General features: G+C 35.6%; 2 protein-coding genes across 9 annotated transcripts in view; one reads left to right on the top strand and one right to left on the bottom strand.

The window, feature by feature from the left end:
* LOC111506017 (uncharacterized) overlaps positions 1–20,973 on the top strand; it is a 78,896-nt gene that overhangs the window by 32,515 nt on the left and 25,408 nt on the right. The gene's annotated exons all lie outside the window — the stretch shown is intronic.
* PGRP-LB (Peptidoglycan recognition protein LB) lies at positions 1,896–15,655 on the bottom strand. Of its 6 annotated transcripts, none has more exons than XM_023160937.2 (3): positions 15,407–15,655; positions 2,589–2,924; positions 1,896–2,227 (listed from the first exon to the last, which is right to left on the bottom strand). In XM_023160937.2, exons 1-3 carry the CDS (start codon positions 15,477–15,479, stop codon positions 1,950–1,952), a joined length of 687 nt encoding a protein of 228 aa, XP_023016705.2. In that variant the 5' UTR covers positions 15,480–15,655; the 3' UTR covers positions 1,896–1,949. The 6 variants fall into 6 exon arrangements, with proteins under 6 accessions (XP_023016705.2, XP_023016704.2, XP_023016709.2 ...); XM_023160936.2 differs by having other exon boundaries at positions 2,589–2,927; XM_023160941.2 differs by lacking the exon at positions 15,407–15,655 and adding an exon at positions 15,105–15,220 and having other exon boundaries at positions 2,589–2,927.

Here is a 20,973-nt window from a genome sequence, read left to right on the forward strand (position 1 = left end):
TCCCGAAAAACACTGCATCATCATGGGCGTATTGCGTTTATCTCCCACCCTTTTCATGACACCCATTTCAACAATCTTAAGTCCTGTACTAGTTTGTACAGGTCCCTTGTGGTTTTCTAGCTCAATATCTATATGAACTGCTCGAAAAATTAACCAGGCATTTGGCAATGATAGTGTTAATGAACGCAGTGTTGGTTTGCCCTGAAGATGAGCCCCGAAGTGGGCGACCTATAATAATAATAATAATAATCTTTATTCAATCCTTACAGATCACATACAGCATGATATAGGATACGTCACAAATGAAAAACGGTGTGATGATAGACATATTTACAATCAACAATAATAAAATATCACGATTTAATAGATTTGTTCACATATACATGTATAACATTTATATTCATACATATGAGCAAACACATTTTCATTTTGCATCAAGAAATTCTTTGATACTATAGTAACATTTGTCTTGCAAATATACTTTCAATTTTGATTTGAAGAAGTTTTTATTCCGTTGCTCTCTCAGGTTTGCGGGAAGATGATTGAAAAACTTTATACCTCTATATGAGGGGCTTTTTTCATAGAATGATGAGCTGTGTGCAGGAATTTTGATGAGGTCTCCGTTTCTAGTTGGGTAACAATGGCAATGAGAAACTGTTTGATACATCTCAACATGTTGCATATATAACATTATACATTTGAAAGTGTTAAAATTTTATATTTTTGAAAATATGGTCGACATGTTTCATCTGGTTTTAGATTGAAAATGAGTCGAATAATTCTTTTTTGGGAAACAAAAATTCTGTTTGAGTTACTGGAGCATTCCCAGATGTTGATGGTATAGGATATGGTGCAGTAGATTAGAGCATAATATACATTGATGAATTGATTGGTGTTACATATTTTTTAATTGCAATATACCATAGTAACCTCTGTTCACTTTTTTGCTTATGGCATCAATATTATTTTCCCAACTCATTTCAATATTTATATAAGTTCCAAGGAATTTTGTAACTTCAGGAAGATGAATAGTGCTATTTTTGACAACCACTTGAATATCAGTCACAGATCTCAACCTAGAATGGAAATGTATACAGACTGTTTTCTCTGCATTCACTATCAAAAAATTTCTTTCACACCAATTCATGAATTCTGCTAAATTATTTAGTTTTTTTGTTTGTAAGTCTTCAGGACTATCTGTATCAATGGCCAATGGTATCATCTGCATATAGAACTGCTGAATTTGAATGATATAGTCAGGAAGATCGTTTATGAATAACAAAAAAATAAGTGGCCCCAAGATCTATCCCTGAGGAACTCCCCGGTCCATCTCATAATATTCAGGTGTATGCTCTCCGATTTTAAATGATATTTTCCTGAAGCGCATGTATGCCATCAGCCATGACAAGTAATTTCCACGAAAACCTAGGGATTATAATTTACTTTAGATTATCTCCAGATCCGTAATGTCGAATGCCTTCGATAAGTCGAAGAAAAGTGCTGCCACATATTTGAGGACCCTGGTGAAGACTGACCTATCACGAATGATGCGTGGGATGGACGAGAACTGGGTGTTCCTCCCATGAGGTTTTTGATGGTTGAAAACGTATTGGAAAGGCCAATAAGCTCGAAAAGTGGGTGCCCCACGATTTGAGTGATCAACAGAAATTGCTTTTGTTTTCGAGGTTTGCTTTTGCGCAACCAAAACGATCCGTTTTTGGATCGAATCGTAACGTGAGATGAAAAGTGACCTAACCCAACCTACCCCCCAATGGACAGGGTCCAGATTGTCCAGTGAATAGACCTGTGATTGCTCTGAGCCAATTTGTTGAAGCACGTCTTCGGTTCTCTTCATTGATTTTTCAAAAAGTCAACAAAAAAATGATACACTGAAACACAAAAATAACTCTGTATATTGACAAAATAAATAAATTCTGGAAAAACCGGGTTCAAATTATACCCGTTAAAGCAGTTCTTTTTTTCAACCTGTTGTCTTCTTTCAATGTAATGACAGCTGGTTGAGCCCTGGGCAGGGGAGGATTAGGAACTTTATAAAAATGAGGCCAAGACTGGATTGAACTGTAAAGCTTCTCTCCTGGGCAAGCAGTCCCATCCCTCACTTGTTTGTGACCCACTAATTTGTAATCTTCGGCTATTTTTCCTTCCCTCACCCCCATCTCGATAAGTTGATGTACAGCTGTGAGCTGTGACTCTGGAGGAAGTCTTTCTGAAAAAATAAGAAGAGAATCAGAAAAATATTTTGTTATATATTCAATGGGGCTAGTTACATAAAATACAAAAGCGATGGTACATATAAAAACCTTCTGGAAAATTTCAGTTAGTTGAAAATGTGGATTTATTTCATGATTTCAAGAACCAAATGGGCATTTTTGACTCCGAAAGGTAATAAAATTATGTTTTTCAAATTTTACCATGAATGGTCATATACTGTGAGTCATATAGTTATTATATATAGTCATATAGTTATAGGACAATAGCCTACTATTAAATTTTTGAGGTTATTAGCTTTTTATCAAAGGGTTTTCAATGCTACCAAGTTGCACCTCCACACGTTAGAAAATACTAACCTCTCCAATCTCCAATGATACAGATTCCAATACTGATACTGTTATAATTAGGGGCATGTGCCCCAACCCTGGACCACCCCCTGCCTTCATAAGCCTTCCCGTCACCTCCCACAGCGAAGTGGTACCCTATGTCCGCCCAGCTGTTGTTTATCTGATGAAGATCCTGCATCCATTGCATTGCTTTGATACATTCTTCGGTGGTGAAACAGGCTGGAGGGAGGTAGCTGTGATGAATGACGACGTAAGGAACTGGATTCATCATGACTTCTATGGATTTTGGAGGTTTGGCATGCCAATCGCTCCTTGACACAATTACCGGATCCATTGATGAACTCACTACTGAAAAGAATACATAGAGAGACTGAAAACAGAGCCTAAAAATAAAGCAATACATTACGGATCTTTTGGATGCGACTCAAAGCACAGTATCAAAGATAAACAAGGCTTTCCAAGGCAGTTATCGCAAAGACAAGCTTTGCATCTACTGCCGAATCATGATTTTTAGAAAAAAAATGGTTTCTTAAAAAAATTTCTTTGTTGCTAAAAAATGCGTTTGTTGATTAACACACATTTTTCGCAACTAAATATTAAAATTAAGGAACCGTTTTTTTTAAATCATAAATTCTATTGTTCTTCAAGGTTTTGAAAAAACTCTTTTTTTATTCTTTTTTTAATTGTTTATTTAAAAAAAAATTTGTTATAAACAAATTATTTTTTTTATTTTTTTTTTCAATACTTTGTTCTATAATAAAAGTAACTATGTGTTTTTTTTTAATTTATTCTAGTTTTTAAAAAACTTTTAATATTGTGTTACCTTGATACTTGTCTTTTTCATTCGCTCCTTCGCTTTTATAATTATATAATTATAATAACTTTTAAACTATCTTTTTTGTTCATTATGAATTCATAACAATTTAAGCCTTTTAATAAAGTTGTGAGCATCGGAAATTTAAAGAAGGTTGATGAGTAAACTCATTAAGATTAAATTAACAGAATGACTGATTGCTTCATTTAATTTTCTTAAACTCCATACAAATATGACAATAAGTGAATGTTAATGATCCTACAACTACTAAAAGTGCAAGTAATAAAATCCTTATGAATTATTGTTACAGGACACGAAGTTTATGTTGAAAAGACTTGAAAAATTTTCTTTTTTTAATAAATAACGATCAATAATTAAATAAATAATAGGACTACAACTTTAGTAAAAGGCTTAAATTGTTGATAAATTCATAATGAACAAAAAAGACTCGAAGCATATTTATCATAACTGCAATAGTTTGAAAGTTATTATAATTATAAAAGCGAAGGAGCGAATGAAAAAGACAAGTATCAAGGTAACACACTATTAAAAGTTTTTTAAAAAATAGAATAAATAAAAAAAACACATAGTTACTTTTATTATAGAACAAAGTATTGAAAAAAAAAATAAATAAAAAAAATTGTTTAAAACAATTTTTTTTTTAAATAAACAATTAAAAAAAGAATGAAAGAAAGTTTTTTCAAAACCTTGAAGAACAATAGAATTTATGATTTGAAAAAAAACGGTTCCTTAATTTTAATATTTAGTTGCAAAAAACGATTGTTAAGTAACAAACGCATTTTTTTGGAACAAAGACATTTTTTTAAGAAACCATTTTTTTGCTAAAAATCATGATTTTCATAATGCAAACAATTTTTTTGAATTGCTTATAAACAATGTATTTGTTTATAATAAATTTATCAATAGCTGTAAAAATTAAAAAAAATATTATTAATTAGTTTTTAGCCATGAGATATTGGAACAATAAAAAATTAGAAAAAAAATTTGTAATTAATTTTTTATAAAATTATAATTTTCAATTGTCAATAAAAAATAGAAAATAACAATTTTTTTATTTTGGCAACGGTAATCTATTTTTTGCCTATTAAGGATAACTTCACCAAAGGAAAAAAATGCCAGGGTTTCAGTTTGATAATTATAGGGATTTTTATATTAACTTTCAATTCAGAAAAAGTTATTAATTAACAAATTTATAATTAACGTTAAAATTGGGATAAAACTTTTTTGACTGCGGATTATTGTTTATCGATGAATCCCAACATTACATGAATTTTTTCATTCCTTAATATTCACATTTAATATGTTTAAATAAATTTTTTTGTTTTTATGTCAGAGTGACGAAAGGCGCGCGGAAGCCAGACTACCCGCTTTTGGCTCTATTTTGAGGACACTTAATTGTTTATAACTTTTGTAATTTTTATCGGCGCGTTTTCGGACCTTTCCTTAAACTTTCTAGGCAAAAATACGAATCGAATGACAACCTTGGTCGTAATTTTTGGACAGGGCTGAAAAATGTTACAAAAAAAAAGTACATGTGAACTAGACTTGGGCGCCCTCTCGTCGTAGCATCGCCTTGTCACGGTAATGCGGGGCTCTGCCGTGATTGACCTTCTTTGTCTAGCTACTCGTGGGACTTCTATGAACAGATTAAACTTGAAAATTCTTTCTGACGCTGAGTCTACAACAGAGGAGATCGATGTAGAGCTTCTCAAGTCTCCAACTCCTGATCCAATAACTGAATCTAAAAAGGAGGTTTGTTGGTGCAGCCAGGAGAGGCCTGAGTCGTCTCCTCAAGAGCGGAGTACCCCATGAAACCGCCTTGCACCAAATTCTTGAGCGGCGTACGCAGAATCTGTCTCAGGTGGAGGACCAAACCCCCAATGATCAGGTTAGCAAACGTTTCTCTCAAGTGATGATTCACCAGAACCAGAGACGAAAAATCCCTGCACGGTTGAATCTAAGGCATCGTCAGGTGTAGCTGACGTGCAAAAACCCTCATATGGGATTGTCGCGGGTATCAAGGAGGGAATTTTGCACCTTGACTTTCCGACTACCTCATTAACGATGAAACAGCAGATCATTTGCTTTGTGCCTGCCCCGCTGGGGACCGAATCAGGCTTTTAAAGTTCGGCAGAGCCGTACTCTTACCGTCTGACCTGAAAGACCACTCACCATACAAACTAATCGGCTTCGTCGAGTGTGAATAGGTGTGAGACACAAGAAACCTTTGCGGGTTGCGGAGGGGGGTCGAATAAACCCACTCACTTTGGACCTAACCTAACCTGGTGTAAAAGCCAAAGTTTATCCATATTAAATACTTAAAATGACAATTGTATGAATTTTTATAATAAATTGACAGATCTTTTAAAATGTGCGTTGTAAAAAAGTATCCAATTTAATTATATTTATGGCTCAGTATTTTACATCTAGTGGCTACCACATAATAGTAGCACAATTGAAATGAAAACAATTAGTTCGCCTTCACTTACCCATTATTACTCAGATCAACCTATTTCCTACAATTTATTCAAAATAATAATACTTTTTGATTTACGAGTGAACGATTTGTTGTGAACTGCAATGAATATCACCAATTTACAGCTTATATTAGTGGCCTCCTATCTCAGATTCCAATAGCAACGTAGAGTTTACATACACGACCACATTATACGAATTCAGTGTGATTCCCCTTAAAATATTGACGGTTGAACGCTCTTACCTAGAACCGGAAAACTGTTCATACTTAATCAATAGTCTGGTTTGCAAGTGACATTTCGAGAAATGTTAGTTTACCTTCAGGAAAACTACGAATTGAGTGTATTCGGTTCGTAATCTGACCACGAGTAATTCAAGATTCAAGCCAAAGAACGAAACCGCGCTTTTCTCTCCATAAATGGCTTTACTCATCAACGTAATCTTCATCAAGAGCCACACAATCATTTCAGCGCCAATTTTGTAGAACAATTCATCTTTTGCTTCAAATTAGGCCTGTTTCAGCAATAACTCCTTCATTCGGTGAGGATTTTTTTGAGGTATATCAGCTGGTAGTCGCCGGGAGTTAAATCAGGCGAATATGGTGGATGTGGAAGCATTTCAAAGTTCAATCCATATAGTTTTTCCATTGTTTCAGTTGACTTGTGACACGGTGCGCTGTCTTGATGGACCAACATTTTTTTCTTTGCCATATATGGTCGTTTCTTTGCAATTTCGTTCTTCACGCGCTCCAATAACGCTATATAATAATCAATGTTGATGTATTTGCCTTTTTAATATAGGCGATGAATATAACTCCACGCACATCCCCAAACACTGCTAAAAATCATCAAGACGTTCTTGTTTTTGGTCAACAATGAGCACGCGCGGCACCCACGTTGAACACAGCGTTCTCACAGTCAAATGATCATGCAATATAAAGCCAACACGTTCTTTTGATATCTTTACAACGTCAGCTAACTCACGAAACTTCACTTTTCGATCATTCAAAACGATTTTTCGGATTTTTTAAAGTGTCTGGTGTTCCTAGACGTCCACTGCGTTTTGCACCATCGCTGTTTCCACGACCAGGTTTGAAGTCAGCAAACCAACGTTTAGTTGTTGTTTCTAATAAGGCGGAGTCCTTATAACACACCCTTTTTTAGAAAATTTTCTGCTCTTCAAGAATTCGTACCAATAATGTTGTATTGTACCAAAAAACAAACATTTCTTCTATAATTTTTCAACTACTTGTTGCATACCTTCGTTTTGAATCGAATCGAATGATAACAAAATTCTAATTTTCTGTAAAAGCGAACTAAAGATTTCCAAAATGACACTTATGAACTAGACTATAAGTGATAGTAGTATTGGTGTTTCGCATTTTATAAAAAGAAATCGTTCTTCGAAGAATGCAAATTTTAAAAGATCCCCTTCAAATACAATTACGTAAATAATTTTTGTAGAAGAATTGAATTGAATGCAGAATTATGGTAAGCTGACTTTCATTTTTCAATGTTGACAATACTATCAATAAAAAACTCATAGAACAACAAAAATAATCAATTTCAATGATTTCTCTTGCAAAAATGTGATACTTAGAATGTATACTATTGTTTATAGAATAAACTTTGTTTTAGAGTAGTTTAATGTAGATTTATGATAATTCTGAAAATGTATAAAAAACGAAAACAATAGTGGAAACACCAAGACTGCTTAGAACGAAATTCACACGAAAGCATAACAAATGGACACAATGAGTAAGAAATTGATATTTGTTAAAAATCTGTTAAAATCGGTTAAAACCTGTTTTCCGTTAACCATTTGTCGCCACCCTACAAACGACAACTTTTAAACGTCAAAATTCGTGCGAGCTAAGGACTAACGGGGTCTTACCTTTCAACGTGTGACTCCTGACACGTGTTGGACGATAGCAAATGAAAATCGATAGCCCAGCCCTGCGGCTCGAACCACCGGTTCACACAGTGGTCGACTGATTGTGTGAAACAAACCACCAACGTCAACCCATCAGGCTACCGTCCTATTTGTTGAAAGTGATCAATTCAGCCATATTGTATATATATATATAAAGGCCATGTTATTATCAACTTCAAATATATTCTCTATTATATTGTAACTTATACCTACATGTATATACATTTCACATATATACATTTATTTAGCATAGTTTTTTGTTTTAATTGTGACCTCTAATATCACTCTGAATGTTTGTATTGATATATTACTCTATATCAGCCTTATATCTTTATGTATATCCACACAAGGCAGTACTGCTTGCTCGGTATTTCTTTGTTCACAATCTGTACCATTATATCGTTGTGAATGAATTATTACTATTATTATTATTATATGAACATTGAACACTTTTTTTCTAATCAGTTTGTACTCAAAACATTCGTTATGGAATTGAATCAGATATCATTCATAGGATTGCTATACACTATAGTATATACCGGTGGTGGCATGTAGCCCGTCTTGTTGAAACCACATGTCAGGCATTTCCAATTCTTCCATTTTGGGCAACAAAAAGTCGTCAATCATCACACAGTAGCGCTCGCCATTCATAGTAACGTTCCGGCCATTGTCATCTTTGAAGAAGTACGGCCCGATGATGCCACCGACCCAAAATCCACACCAAACAGTGATTTTTGGGCATGCATCGGTACAATGCTTGTGACTGGTCTTAACTCCAGATGCGGCAATTTTGCTTGTTAACGTATCCATTCAACCAGAAATGAGCCACGTCGCTGAACACAATTTTTCGATAAAAATGTGTATCTTTCTCCAACTTTGTCAGCGCCCATTCACCAAATGTTAGACGTTGTGGGAAGTCGTGTGGCTTCAAGCTATATCTTATAAGGTTTTACACCCAAATCCTTTCGCAAAATTTTCTACAGAGGCCCAATTGCTGCGAACGGCGGCGAATCGACATTTCACGGTCATCACGAACACTGGCGGATACAGTCGCAATATTTTCTTAGGTCCTCCCTCCACGTATGCGTGTTGGTGGTTAAATGTCCAATAATGTAAACTGGGTTCAAAATTTAGTCACAAGCTTCCGAATAGCTCCCTCAGTAGGCCGACGAAACTGCCCATAAATTGGAAGAAGTGCACGATGCACTTTCCTCACCGAGCATGAATTTGAAAGCGTTGTTCATTCGTAAGTCGATTCATGGTTAAATGATAGACCAAACTGAACAAGTTTGACAATGATACAAGACACGATTCACGCGTGATTTATCAAAAACAGTGTTGCCAAAAAGATACCAGCAAAAAAAATCACTCTTTATGAGGTAAAATTTCATTTCCATAGAACACAGCTGATATTTCGGAATAAGACATTAATATTGACATAAAATGATTGATTTGGCCGTTACATGATGAAGATCTATTGTAATTTCATAAACTATACCATATGATTTGATGTTCACAAACTTTATTTTGAAAAATATAATATATCACATCTTTCGCTATCACTGTAACTTTTTCATAGTGAATGACATACTGAAAGTAGATTCTATTGTATACTAAAATTTGTATATACTTCACGTAATCATAAGTGAAAGAGCATATTATATCAATTGTACATCAATTATACAATGCCGGTTTCTGATATAACAAGTTCAGTAATGATGATCTATATAAAAAGAGATTTACATAGCTCATATGATTATCCTGGATGCGATTCCTAAATGTTCTGCCAGTTTGACCAATATATACTTTAGGACAAGTTCCACAATTTAATTTATATACTCCCGATCAAATTCAAGAATACAAGAGTATATAAATTGAATTGTGAAACTTGTCATTAGGTATATATTGGTCAAACTGGCAGAACATTCAGAAATCGCAACCAGGAACATCATATGAGCTATGTAAATGAGAAAACAAGTTCAACATATTCAAATCATCTTTTAGAAGAAAATCATATCTTTAATGGAGCTTTCGAAAGTTTACACTTAGAAAATAGAGGTTTAAAGCTAAATCATTTGGAGGCAATGGAATTCATAAACTTAAATATTCAAACATTTTACTGAATTACCAATTGGGCTTGAATAGATCACCATTACTGAACTTGTTTTCTGTATTATTGATATAGAATTGATATAATATGCTCTAGGTAATTGTGATAGAAGAACTACTCGAGTATGATTACGTGGGGTATATAAAAATTAGGATATATAATAGAAATAACTTTCAGTATGTCATTCACTATGAAAAAGCTCTGTGATAGCGAAATAGGTCGTGATATATTTTTGGCAAAAAAATATGCAAAGTTGGATTTTTCAAATGAAACTGAAAATAACACATATAAATGCTGACACACATGGATATAATGAATCATCTTCGTGGAAAAAGTTTTCAGGATAAGTAGTGATTATCTATAGAGTTGACTGATTATAATCAGTAATCTTCAAAAGGACAATTGATTTAGGTAATTACATAATGATATATTCATGGTTCTTGTAACATGTACCATTGGTAGAATTTATAAGAGAATATTAGTATGTTATAGCCCCGAGGACGTGTACCTAGCTGTTTTGTGAACTTGTTTGTGGCAGATATTTTATATCTGAATAATTGAAATCAGTAACTTCATTAATGCATTATGAATATTCTGAAGTATCGGCAAATAACTCGAAAAAGTCAAACAGGTTTGAAATTGAGTAATAAACTAAGAATTTAAACAGGAAAGAAGATGTTCTTGCTTTGTCGCCAATAGAAAGAGAAAACCTCAAAAAATCTAAGAATTTCATTACTTTTAAATCGTGTAGATAAAAAACATCTTTCAGATGACACAAAGAAGGAAAGAAATGAGGAAGAAAGTCTGAAGTAGACATTGTCAGAACAATATGTTATCATACTAAAATCGGAGAAAATAAGTTGTATATTTCCGCCTCTAACAAATGTATTATCAACTTTCAAAGTGATGCAAATACATGACTTCGTAAAAATCAGTAGCCTGATTACCCCCCGGAATTTTTTTTCATGCTTTCACGACACCTAATCCAAAAATTCTCTTCCTTGTACTAGTCAGTCACTATCTCGGATGATAGTTTTATGAATTTCTCTGAGCGTAGGAACTCGTACAAATACCTATTTTTTGCAAAATTTATTTTTTTGAAACGAACAAAAAAATTCAATTTCAACACCTTGCATCTCTGAAACGAAGCATTTCCGGACACAAGTTTATACAGACTTTTCTTTCAAATTGTCTAATGAATACGTCACTTGAATATTCTAACGTACTTATGTTAGACCCTGTATAACGAATATCCCAAATCTATAATACCTTTAGAGAGAGAGAGATATACATTTATTATCTGAAAGATTGAACAATCTTGTAGATAAACAAATTAGGGCTTAAAATCTAAGATTTATACAACTAAAATAACTTCACATAGAGTGAGATTGTTAATTGAAAACAGTTTTTTTGTAAAATTATCATATGATAAATAAAATTTAATAGCAGTTAGTTGGGAATGTATACAATAATATAAAAAAAACGATGAATGAGGCAATAAAAAACACACTCCTCAAAACTCTAGACGATCCTCAAAAAACTCTTCAAGCGAGTAATACTTTCCTTGCTAGGATAACCTTCAAGTCCCTCCTGATTTTCGCTTGATTCACACTATTAGTCAGGGTAGCTGGCAGCCTATTATATATTTTTATTCCCGTGAACGCATTAGAATCTTTAACTAGGGTGGATGTTGGAATGAGCAACTTGAGATGATGTGCTTGTCTAGTACAGTGACTTTTTTCATTTTGGAAGGAACTTTTATTTTTATGTATCAGATAAGACGTTTCTAGAATTAATAAGGAAAATACAGTTAAAATTTCGTTTTTTATGAAAAGGGGTCTGCACGGTTCATTCCATTTCTTACCGCACATATTTCTGATTGCTCGTTTTTGCAATACAAACACCGAGTTCATAAGCTGTTTGCAGCATACACCCCAGAATGATATTCCATACCTCAAATGAGAGTCAATCATGGAACAATAAGCATTTTTAGCTAACCTAGCTAACCTAGGTAACCTAGCTCATTTGAGATTATTCTTAACGCATAGCAACCAGAGGAGAGTTTGTTGTTTAGTGCTCTTACATGTTCCTCAAATCTTAGCTCCTGATCGATGTTTATGCCTAAGAATTTTGTGTAGTTTTTGTTGACAATAGCATCGTTTCCCAGCCTCAATTCCGGTAGAGAGCACTTAAAAGTCAGGATGTTTGTTTTTTTTAAGTTCAAAGACAGAAGATTTGCTCCAAACCAATTTTTTATTTGCTCGAGATCACTAGAAATAGAGTTATGAAGATCTCTCTCGTTTTTGTTGTGCCATAATACTGTGGTGTCATCTGCGAAAAGCGTGAAAGAGCCAGCTATGTTAAGGCTGGTCAAGTCATTTATGTATATCAGGAATAGTAATGGCCCCAAGACTGAGCCTTGGGGTACTCCTGTTTTCACTCCCTGTATACTAGAAACAGAGCTGGTTTTCACATATTGTTGTCGATCGATAAGCTATACGGTATACTCGTAACTATTGATAGCAGTAAATCGACAATTCATAACTAAGAAAGGAATTGAATTCAAAGAAATTTTCCATCATTTTTACTGTTATGTCCAGACTTTTTTATAAATTTCAGTGTATTTTTAGTTTCTCTGAAGAAAAATATATTGAGAAGTGCTTTATGAAAAGCAATTTTGAAGTACTTTTGAAAAAATGCACACTACTGAAAATGCTCAAAAGTATATCTGAAAGCTGTGCCCAAAGAAAAGCATTCAATTTTGATAGGTTTATTATGAGAAAATCAAAAGTCCTTAATTTTTTTGTACCAGAATTGGTAAAAACGGCTTCAATTATCTTTGCCAAAGAGAAAAAATATTTCACACAGTTTCATGAGACTTCTTAATAATTATATTACAATTTTGAAAATCCTGAATCGAAAACATTATCTTCCCAAAACTATAATTCATTCAAATATCTGCTATATTTTTCTGTGCGACTGTTAACAATCAGAAAATTAATGAAATAAAATGCTCGCTATAGTAATAATATAAACAGATTGTTGAAGACACTGTTTATAAGTTTAATATTTTATTTTGACAGAACAATCACTTGTTTCAAGACAATTCAATATTGAGAATTTACTGTGAGTCAAGTTGAATAAAAGTTGCATTTAAAAAGGTATTAACCAGGTTTATTAAAACCAAAAAGTTTTAACATCGGTCGATACAAAAATGCTCACAATAAATCGTGTGGATTTGAATAGGTTTCCCCAACATTATAATATTTACAAACGAAAAAACTAGATACAATCTGCAGATTGTATCTATTTCCACACTAGAATCCACAATGCCGGAAATTACTTTTCGACAACAGCAACGTCTAGTCAGGCGAATTTTGAAACAGCTCAATCAGCAAGGCGTCTGGTCCTGATGAAGTGCCAGTCATCGTACTTGAAAAGTGAGCAAATAAACTCGCATCTGTTTGCAGACTTTTCAACCTGTCTTAAAAGAAAGGTGGTTTTCCTTCTTGTTGGAAGTTTGCTTGCATTCAGCCTATTCCCAAAAAGGGCAAGAAAAATCTTCCAAATAACTATAGACCAGTCGTTTTGCTGTCAGTGATATCAAAAACCATGGAGAAAGTCGTAAACTACCATAACGCAACCGAGAAACATGGAGAGTCAAGAGCTATTGAACTTGATATTTCTAAGGCCTTTGACCGTGTGTCGATGTTATCGCTTGTCCCCAGGTGGCTGATAGGGGAACGGCCAGGGGACTGAAGGTCCTGTCCGGGAAGTCAATGTGGCCTTACGGAGGGAGTCGCCGGACCCTTGGTCAGTAACAGAAATAAGTAGGGTGAGGGGAACTAAAAGCCTTTACAAAACAAGCCTCCGTGGACCAGCCTACCCAAGCTAAGGTGTAAGGAATCGTGCTGACAGCTGAATGGTCGCAGGGTGATATGCGGTCACGAACGATCTCCTTGGGGAACTGGGCGAAACCTCATTGTAATCAGCCTACCTCTGGTAGGCTCTGCGGGGCTCTGCCAGAGGTGACCAACTCTTCCCTTGTTACTCGTAGGAACACACATGAATGAAACAACACAAAAATAGAAACAACGAAAACAAAAACCAATCCCGAGGCTGGACAGAAGTGCTCACCTCAATCTAAGGCGGTGGCTGAGGATGAACAGAAATGTTCACCTCAATCTACCGCTTGGAACGAGGTCACCTCCAACAGCAAGGACACTTCCTGCGGCAGGCGCCAAGAGCTCCGCCTTGAATAAAGGCAAGGAACCGGCTGCCCCTGCAGGAAAGCTCCCTCACTTGTGCATCTCCACGGGGGGAACCCCAAGAAGGTTGAAGAAGCCGCGCAGCGACAGTAATATCGCTGCACCTTTAAAAACCTTCGCGGAGGCCAACGTGACACACCTCAAGGTTGTCAAAGAGAGTGTGTGTTCGGCGAATCTTAACCTACACCTGCCAATGTGAAGGAGATGTCTCTTAGTGACCTTTTCATTTTCCTGGAAAGGACAGGATGGACCTATCTCTCCGAACCGGATATAATAATGTGAGGTCAGACAATTCCGCTTTCTGTTTCGATAGGTTTGTTGGGAGTTGAAATTGACACCAATATGTCTTGGCACAATCATGTCAGTGGAATTGCAAGGGCTGCTTCTCAAAAGCTTGGAACACTGTTCCGAACCAGAAAACTGTACAGACTTCAGCAACTTTTGATGCTTCATAAAGCTGAGATCAAACCTTGTTTGGAGTTTTGTTCTCATGTATGGGGCTCCGCCCCTAAGCATACCTTGAAGCTGCTGGATTCCATCCAGAAAAAAGCCATCCGCCTGATTGGACATCACTTGTAACCTTGATAGTCTGGAACATTGAAGAAATGTTGGAGATTTTTCTGTCTTTTGTAGATACTTCCACAGGAGGTGTTCACGTGACTTAGCACATTTGATTCCACCAAGATATCAGAAATTCGCGACGAATTGTGGCTGCCCATCGTTCCGAGGTTCAACTCAGTAAACCTCGACCAGGCAGAATTTTCAGTTTGTTAATTTGAGCCCTACCATTTCGCATCATGGAAATGTTTCTACTTTCGCTTCACTGCTGTGAATTTTCACCAATTTTCTATTTGGTACGTCCAGTTTTTCACAACTTTTTGAAATCGTTCGAAATCCATACTTACTCTTGCTTAACCAATACACACGAAACAAAAGAGGCAAAGGAGGAAAATTTCAGTTCCTAATAACTGGGAGCGACAACTTTCACAAATTTTGGTTCATTTAAGGATACAAATATCAACACCCCGGCACTGATTAAAAAATATCCGGTATGTGTTTGAAATTATACAGAACAATATTAGAATGAAATATTTCGAAATCAGTTGACTACTTATAAAGCAAATCTGTTTCTAAAAAATAGCTATCATTATTGATTAGTACATTGTTTACGATAAGTACTCAACAAGTCGATATGTAAACCACTCACCTAGGACCACAATATTCAACACAACACACATAACACAACAAATCAAAATATCAAATGTTTGGCGGAATGTCATTTTTACTTTTTGCTTTCACCTCAGGACTCAGTTTAAACCTACACACGTTTGATGTATTCCTTTATACGTAACTTCAAAATCATGCTATCAAAACATTTCAATTGTACCGATTTTGTTGCGATAATAAAACAGCTCAAACTCGTTCGAAACCCCGCCAAATCATTTTCTGGATTATGGTTTTAAAAAATGTGATTAGCATTTATATATTCACGCGAATTCACCAGAGATGAAACTGGTGGTTCACGGTGGGGAAGCCTAGGGAATAATTGTGTCATGGTTTACATTACTTATTGAAGGTTCACTGTCATGAGTATGTTTTAGAGTTATTAATCTGGTAGGTGTGATTTGATAACGATGAAATATAATAATAATAATCGTCTTTATTGTTTCCCAGCTGTAGATACATAGAAATATTTAGATAAATTACAGAGCTAGTTGCTGATATAACAAAAAGGCGAAGTTCAACTCAATTAGCACAAGTGCTACTGAGTTGTTCTTTCACTCAACCTCAAAAAGATTCTACCTAAAAGCTAAAACAAAAAGAAAGTAATACGTGAAAAAAAATGGGATTGTTCAAATATCTATTAAGATGTCCATTACTGAGGCTTATTCTGGTCTCACAATGATGAAAAATGTGATGATAGGGAAGCCCAAGCGGGGATTTTGGGATTTACTAAAGCGCGGCAGATTAATATACAGGGGGTACCTTGTATCTGGTTGAGTACCTCCACCAAATATAAGCCTCATATATAAGGCCGCCCGTGAAGGAGAAATGATCAGAAATTCTCGAGCGCGTCAGATTAAGGTAGGGTGAGATAATTACATGCTAAAAAGTGTATATTCCAGTAATCTGACAATTTGAGAGTGACGTAAAGAAAGGGGAGGGCAGCAAAGTTGTGAAAAAATGACGACATTTCTACATTCTCGACCGTAGCAATTTTTTTTATTTTGAAGGAAATTATTCAAGGATAACGAAAAATATATAATCTGACGATTTCCGCAAGCAGAAATAACAAAAATTCATCGATAAAGTTCAATGCGTGCAGCTGTGTGACAACTATATTTCCCTCTCCAAGTTTCTATTCCTCTTTCATTTTTTCTCTATCTATTACTCTCTCATTCCGTACCCACTCTGAATTCTGTTGCCATGAGGCCATCACAGTTGATCACAGAGACTCATTCGTCATGAAGATGATGATTAATTAATCAATTGGCTATAAAAAATAAAAATTATTTGAGAATTATTTTAAAATTATTTTCTTATAAATACTAGTATTCTACTTAAAAAAACATACACTTATTTATTTGCATGCTATTTCCTGAGCTTTTCAATTAATTAAGTTCAATGATTTAAAAAATAATAAAAAAAAAATTGTCAGATTAGGCGAATCCCTCTAGATACTCTTCAGATTATGAGACGGCACGTATAGAACATAAAGATGAACGATATATATCTTAATGTGACGCGCTTGAGTATTTCAAAATGGCGATTTTTTTGCACATTATAATAATGGCCGCGAGTTTGCGTCAGATCGAAATCGTCAGATTATTGAATGAGAGCTTTTTTTTGTTGCACTCAACACCTCCTTAGAAAATCTGACGCGCTCGATTAAATGTTTTTTCTTTTCACTTTTAACCCTTACGTACAACCACCCGCATCATGCAAACGATCAGAATAACATACGAACATTATTAAAAATACATAGGACATTGAATCTATCAATATCTGACGCACTCGAGTATGTCCTTGCAACAGTATTTTTTACATATTTAAAAATCTATACCCGCTTCCCGGTTGCGATGAAAAGGTATATATTATATAACATTTTTTTATTCTTATCATCTAAGCTTTGCAACCTGATATGTCTCTATGACGTTCGAGTAAATCCCCATTTTGCATCGTGGGCTCCCCTATTATTGGTTTGTATAGTTTTGTTATATAAATTAGCAGCATTTAATATCCGTTTATTTTCCATTGTGATCCACCCAGTATCCCGTAACTTGTGAGATATTCTTTGATATTTCCTAATTCCGTGAATGAGCCGTAGACAAGGGTTTTGTACTTTCTGTATTTTCTGAGCATACTGTTTGGTTAAACATGGACCATTCGGACAAAACCCGTACTGAAACTTGCTCAAAATACACACATCGGAAAAGTCTAGGAATATTTTTATAACATACCAAAAATCATAAAAATAAATGCATGAGGTCATTTAATTTCGATTAAATTGGTACACTCGACCACCCTGTAGATTTCTATGGGTTGAACAAAGCCTGCAAAAACGGTAACTAATCTTTTATCAAGTTTTTTACAAACTGTAGGTTTTCGGCTAAAATGAATAATCTGAAAATGTCGAGTTTGTACATTCTATGCAGTTCTTGCTCAGCAATTAAACTGGAAATATTGTGCTTTAACACGGAACGCCATCACTTACCATTGGCTGAGATGAATAGAGCTGTTGGGCTTCTTCAAGGTGGCATGCGACAAAATGATGTAGCTCTTCGTTTGGGGGTCTCCCAAAGTGTTATCAGTCGATTGTGGCGGCGTTTCCGTGAAACTGGCGGTCCAGCCGAACAACATCCAGGGCAAGGACGCGCTACAACTGCAGTTCAAGACCGATTTTTGGTCTTAACCGCAAGAAGACAACTGACAATCACAGCACCTGAGTTGGATAACGTGTTGCAGCAGACGCACCAGGTAACCATTGGTCGTGATACTGTCAGAAATCGACTGCATGAAGCAGATCTCCACAACAGAAGACCACTTAGATGTCCACCTTTGTCGAGAGGCAATCGCGGTAGAAGATTAGAGTGGTGTCAAGAACATCAAAACTGGGATGCAAATGATTGGGCCACAGTTTTGTTTACAGACGAATCCAGATTTGGATTTCATCCAGATTCTCGTCGAGTAAGACTGTGGAGACGACCTGGAAATAATGAACGTTTGAGACACGTCCAGGAAGTCCACACATACAGAGGTGGTACAGTAATGCTATGGGGCGGAATCATGATCGGCGGCAGAACCGATCTCGTTTTTTCAAATCGCTCCCTCACAGCTCGACAGTACCTCGACACCATTCTTCTACCTATCGTCCGTCCGTTTGCTGGTGCTGTTGGTGAAAACTTCCACCTAATCCACGATAATGCTCGTCCGCATGTCGCGCGTCTAGTGACTGACTGGCTCACCAACGAAGGAGTTGATGTATTGCCATGGCCAGCACAATCACCGGACCTGAATCCCATCGAGCATGTGTGGGACATGCTTCAACGAAGAATTACTCCGCATATGGGGAACATTCACACAACGTTTCAATTGAGAGAGCTTTTAATCGCTGAATGGGCAAATGTACCTCAACAAGACATTGACAATCTCATTTTGTCGATGCACGATAGATGTAGGGCCATAATAAACCAGCGTGGAGGCCATACTTTGTACTGATTCCAATTTTTTTTGTATTATGATTTTTTTTCGGGGTGCCAAAGAAGAGCCATATTTTTTTTTAGTTTTGCTTATATACTCACTCAGTATTTTTGACCATTTAATAAATTTTGTTGTAAGTTACATTCGTTTAATTATCACCCGTCAACTTTTTTTTCCCTAAAGCGATCTAAAAAAAAATTATTGCCATTTTTAAAAATATCCCTAGACTTTTCCGATGTGTGTATTATTACTCAACAAAAAATCAAGCAATTTATTATGAATACATTTTTCGATGATTTTGCTTCTTGGTTTAGTACTTGGAATCGTGATGGGTCGATAATTGTTCAGGATCAGCGGATAATTATTCTTAAATATGGGAATGATTTTTCCTATTTGGAAATGTTTCTTCTTCAACAGACTTATTTATTATGTAACTAAGTGGTTTCGAAATAATCCATATTAGCCAGATTTGGCTCCCAGCGACTACTGGCTGTTCGCAGACCCCAAAAAATGCTCACCGGTCAGAAATTTTGCTCAAATGATGAGGTTATTGTTGAAAGTGAGGCCTATTTTGGGGCAAAAGATAAATCGTTCTAAAAAAGTGGTATGGAACTGTTAGAGCGGCGCTGGAAAGACTGTGGCTCTTGATGGAGATTATGTTGATGAGTAAAGCCAATTTTGAACAAAAAAAAACACATTTTCTCTCTTTGGCCCAGGACTTTTCCGCCCAGGTATTATGATAACGTTGTGAATAACGGGTGAATGAAAAACGGTGAAAGCGTTCAGTTGCCATATCAATTCCGTCACTGGCATTACAGTACTGTACTTTTGAACTATCGTTCAAAAGTACAGGTTTCACCCTGTATTATACGTTCAGGTAAAAAGCTTTGCAGTTTTTATATCTCAAATGATTTGAGTGAAACACAATAAAGCAGTACCAAAATAACAACGATAGCAGACAGTTGCTTGTTTTATTCAGTTGACCTTGACCGAGTTTATAACATTGGCGACGAGGAGTTTTGTTCTTACGCGAAATATAGCACTAATTAGTTACGTTAATGCAATTGATCATAATATCAACATGCCAGAAACATGGGGACTGCTCGGATCACTTAATACATTCGACCCGAAAAACTCTAACTTTTCAGTGTTCAAAGAAAGACTTAAACAATTTTTTGTGGCGAACAAAATAAATGATGAGGATCGCAAGAAAGCTATTCTTTTAAATACGCTAAATGAAGAAGCGTACATACTTGTAAGAAATTTGTGTGTACCGGATTTACCGGATGCAAAAACGTACGACGATTTGGTGGAATTGTTAACTGAACATTTTTCGCCAGTAAAATCATATTTCTCGGAACGACTGAAATTTTACACCGCAAAACGTGGATTAGAAGAAAGTGTGGCCGAATGGGAGGCCAGAGTTAAAAGTTTAGCAACAACTTGTAAGTTTGGGACTGAATTGAATTTAGTTATGAGGGACATTTTCGTTCTTGGGATGAATAATCCTAAAATTATGGATCGACTTTTTGAAGAGGATGCAACTGCAGATACAGTAACGTTCAAATTAGTGGTTAAATTGGCTTTGGCAAAGGAGTCAGCAATTAGTGAACATCATTCCAGAGAAGCGTCCATTGGTACGAACATAAAAACGGAACCCGTAAATTTTTATAACCAACGCTATCATAGGAAAAATTTTAAGGAATCGGGAAGCAATCACAAGCAACCCGAACCGGGGTCTTCTAGTCGACTTGGTAAGGCTAATGGAAACCAGCGGGTGAGTCGAAATAAAAAATACTCAAGTAAGTGCTACGTTTGTGGACGAACCAATCATTTGTCAAACGAATGTGCTTATAAAAACAATAATTGTCATAAATGTGGAAAGAAAGGACATTTGGCGCCCCTATGTAATAAAATTCATCAACTTTTTTTGATTGAAAATGAAAATTTAAGTGAACCTAAAATTGATAAGATTTTATCAGATCAGAGTTTGCAAACTGAGTCAATTTTCAATTTAAATTGTTTCAATATCGACACATGTGATAATGTTAAGCCAACTTATGTGAAATTAGT

This window comes from Leptinotarsa decemlineata, unplaced genomic scaffold (genome assembly GCF_025532065.1).
Source record: "Leptinotarsa decemlineata unplaced genomic scaffold, Ldec_3_MD MMD2_P_RNA_scaffold_1, whole genome shotgun sequence".
In the NCBI taxonomy this organism is placed as follows: domain Eukaryota; kingdom Metazoa; phylum Arthropoda; class Insecta; order Coleoptera; family Chrysomelidae; genus Leptinotarsa; species Leptinotarsa decemlineata.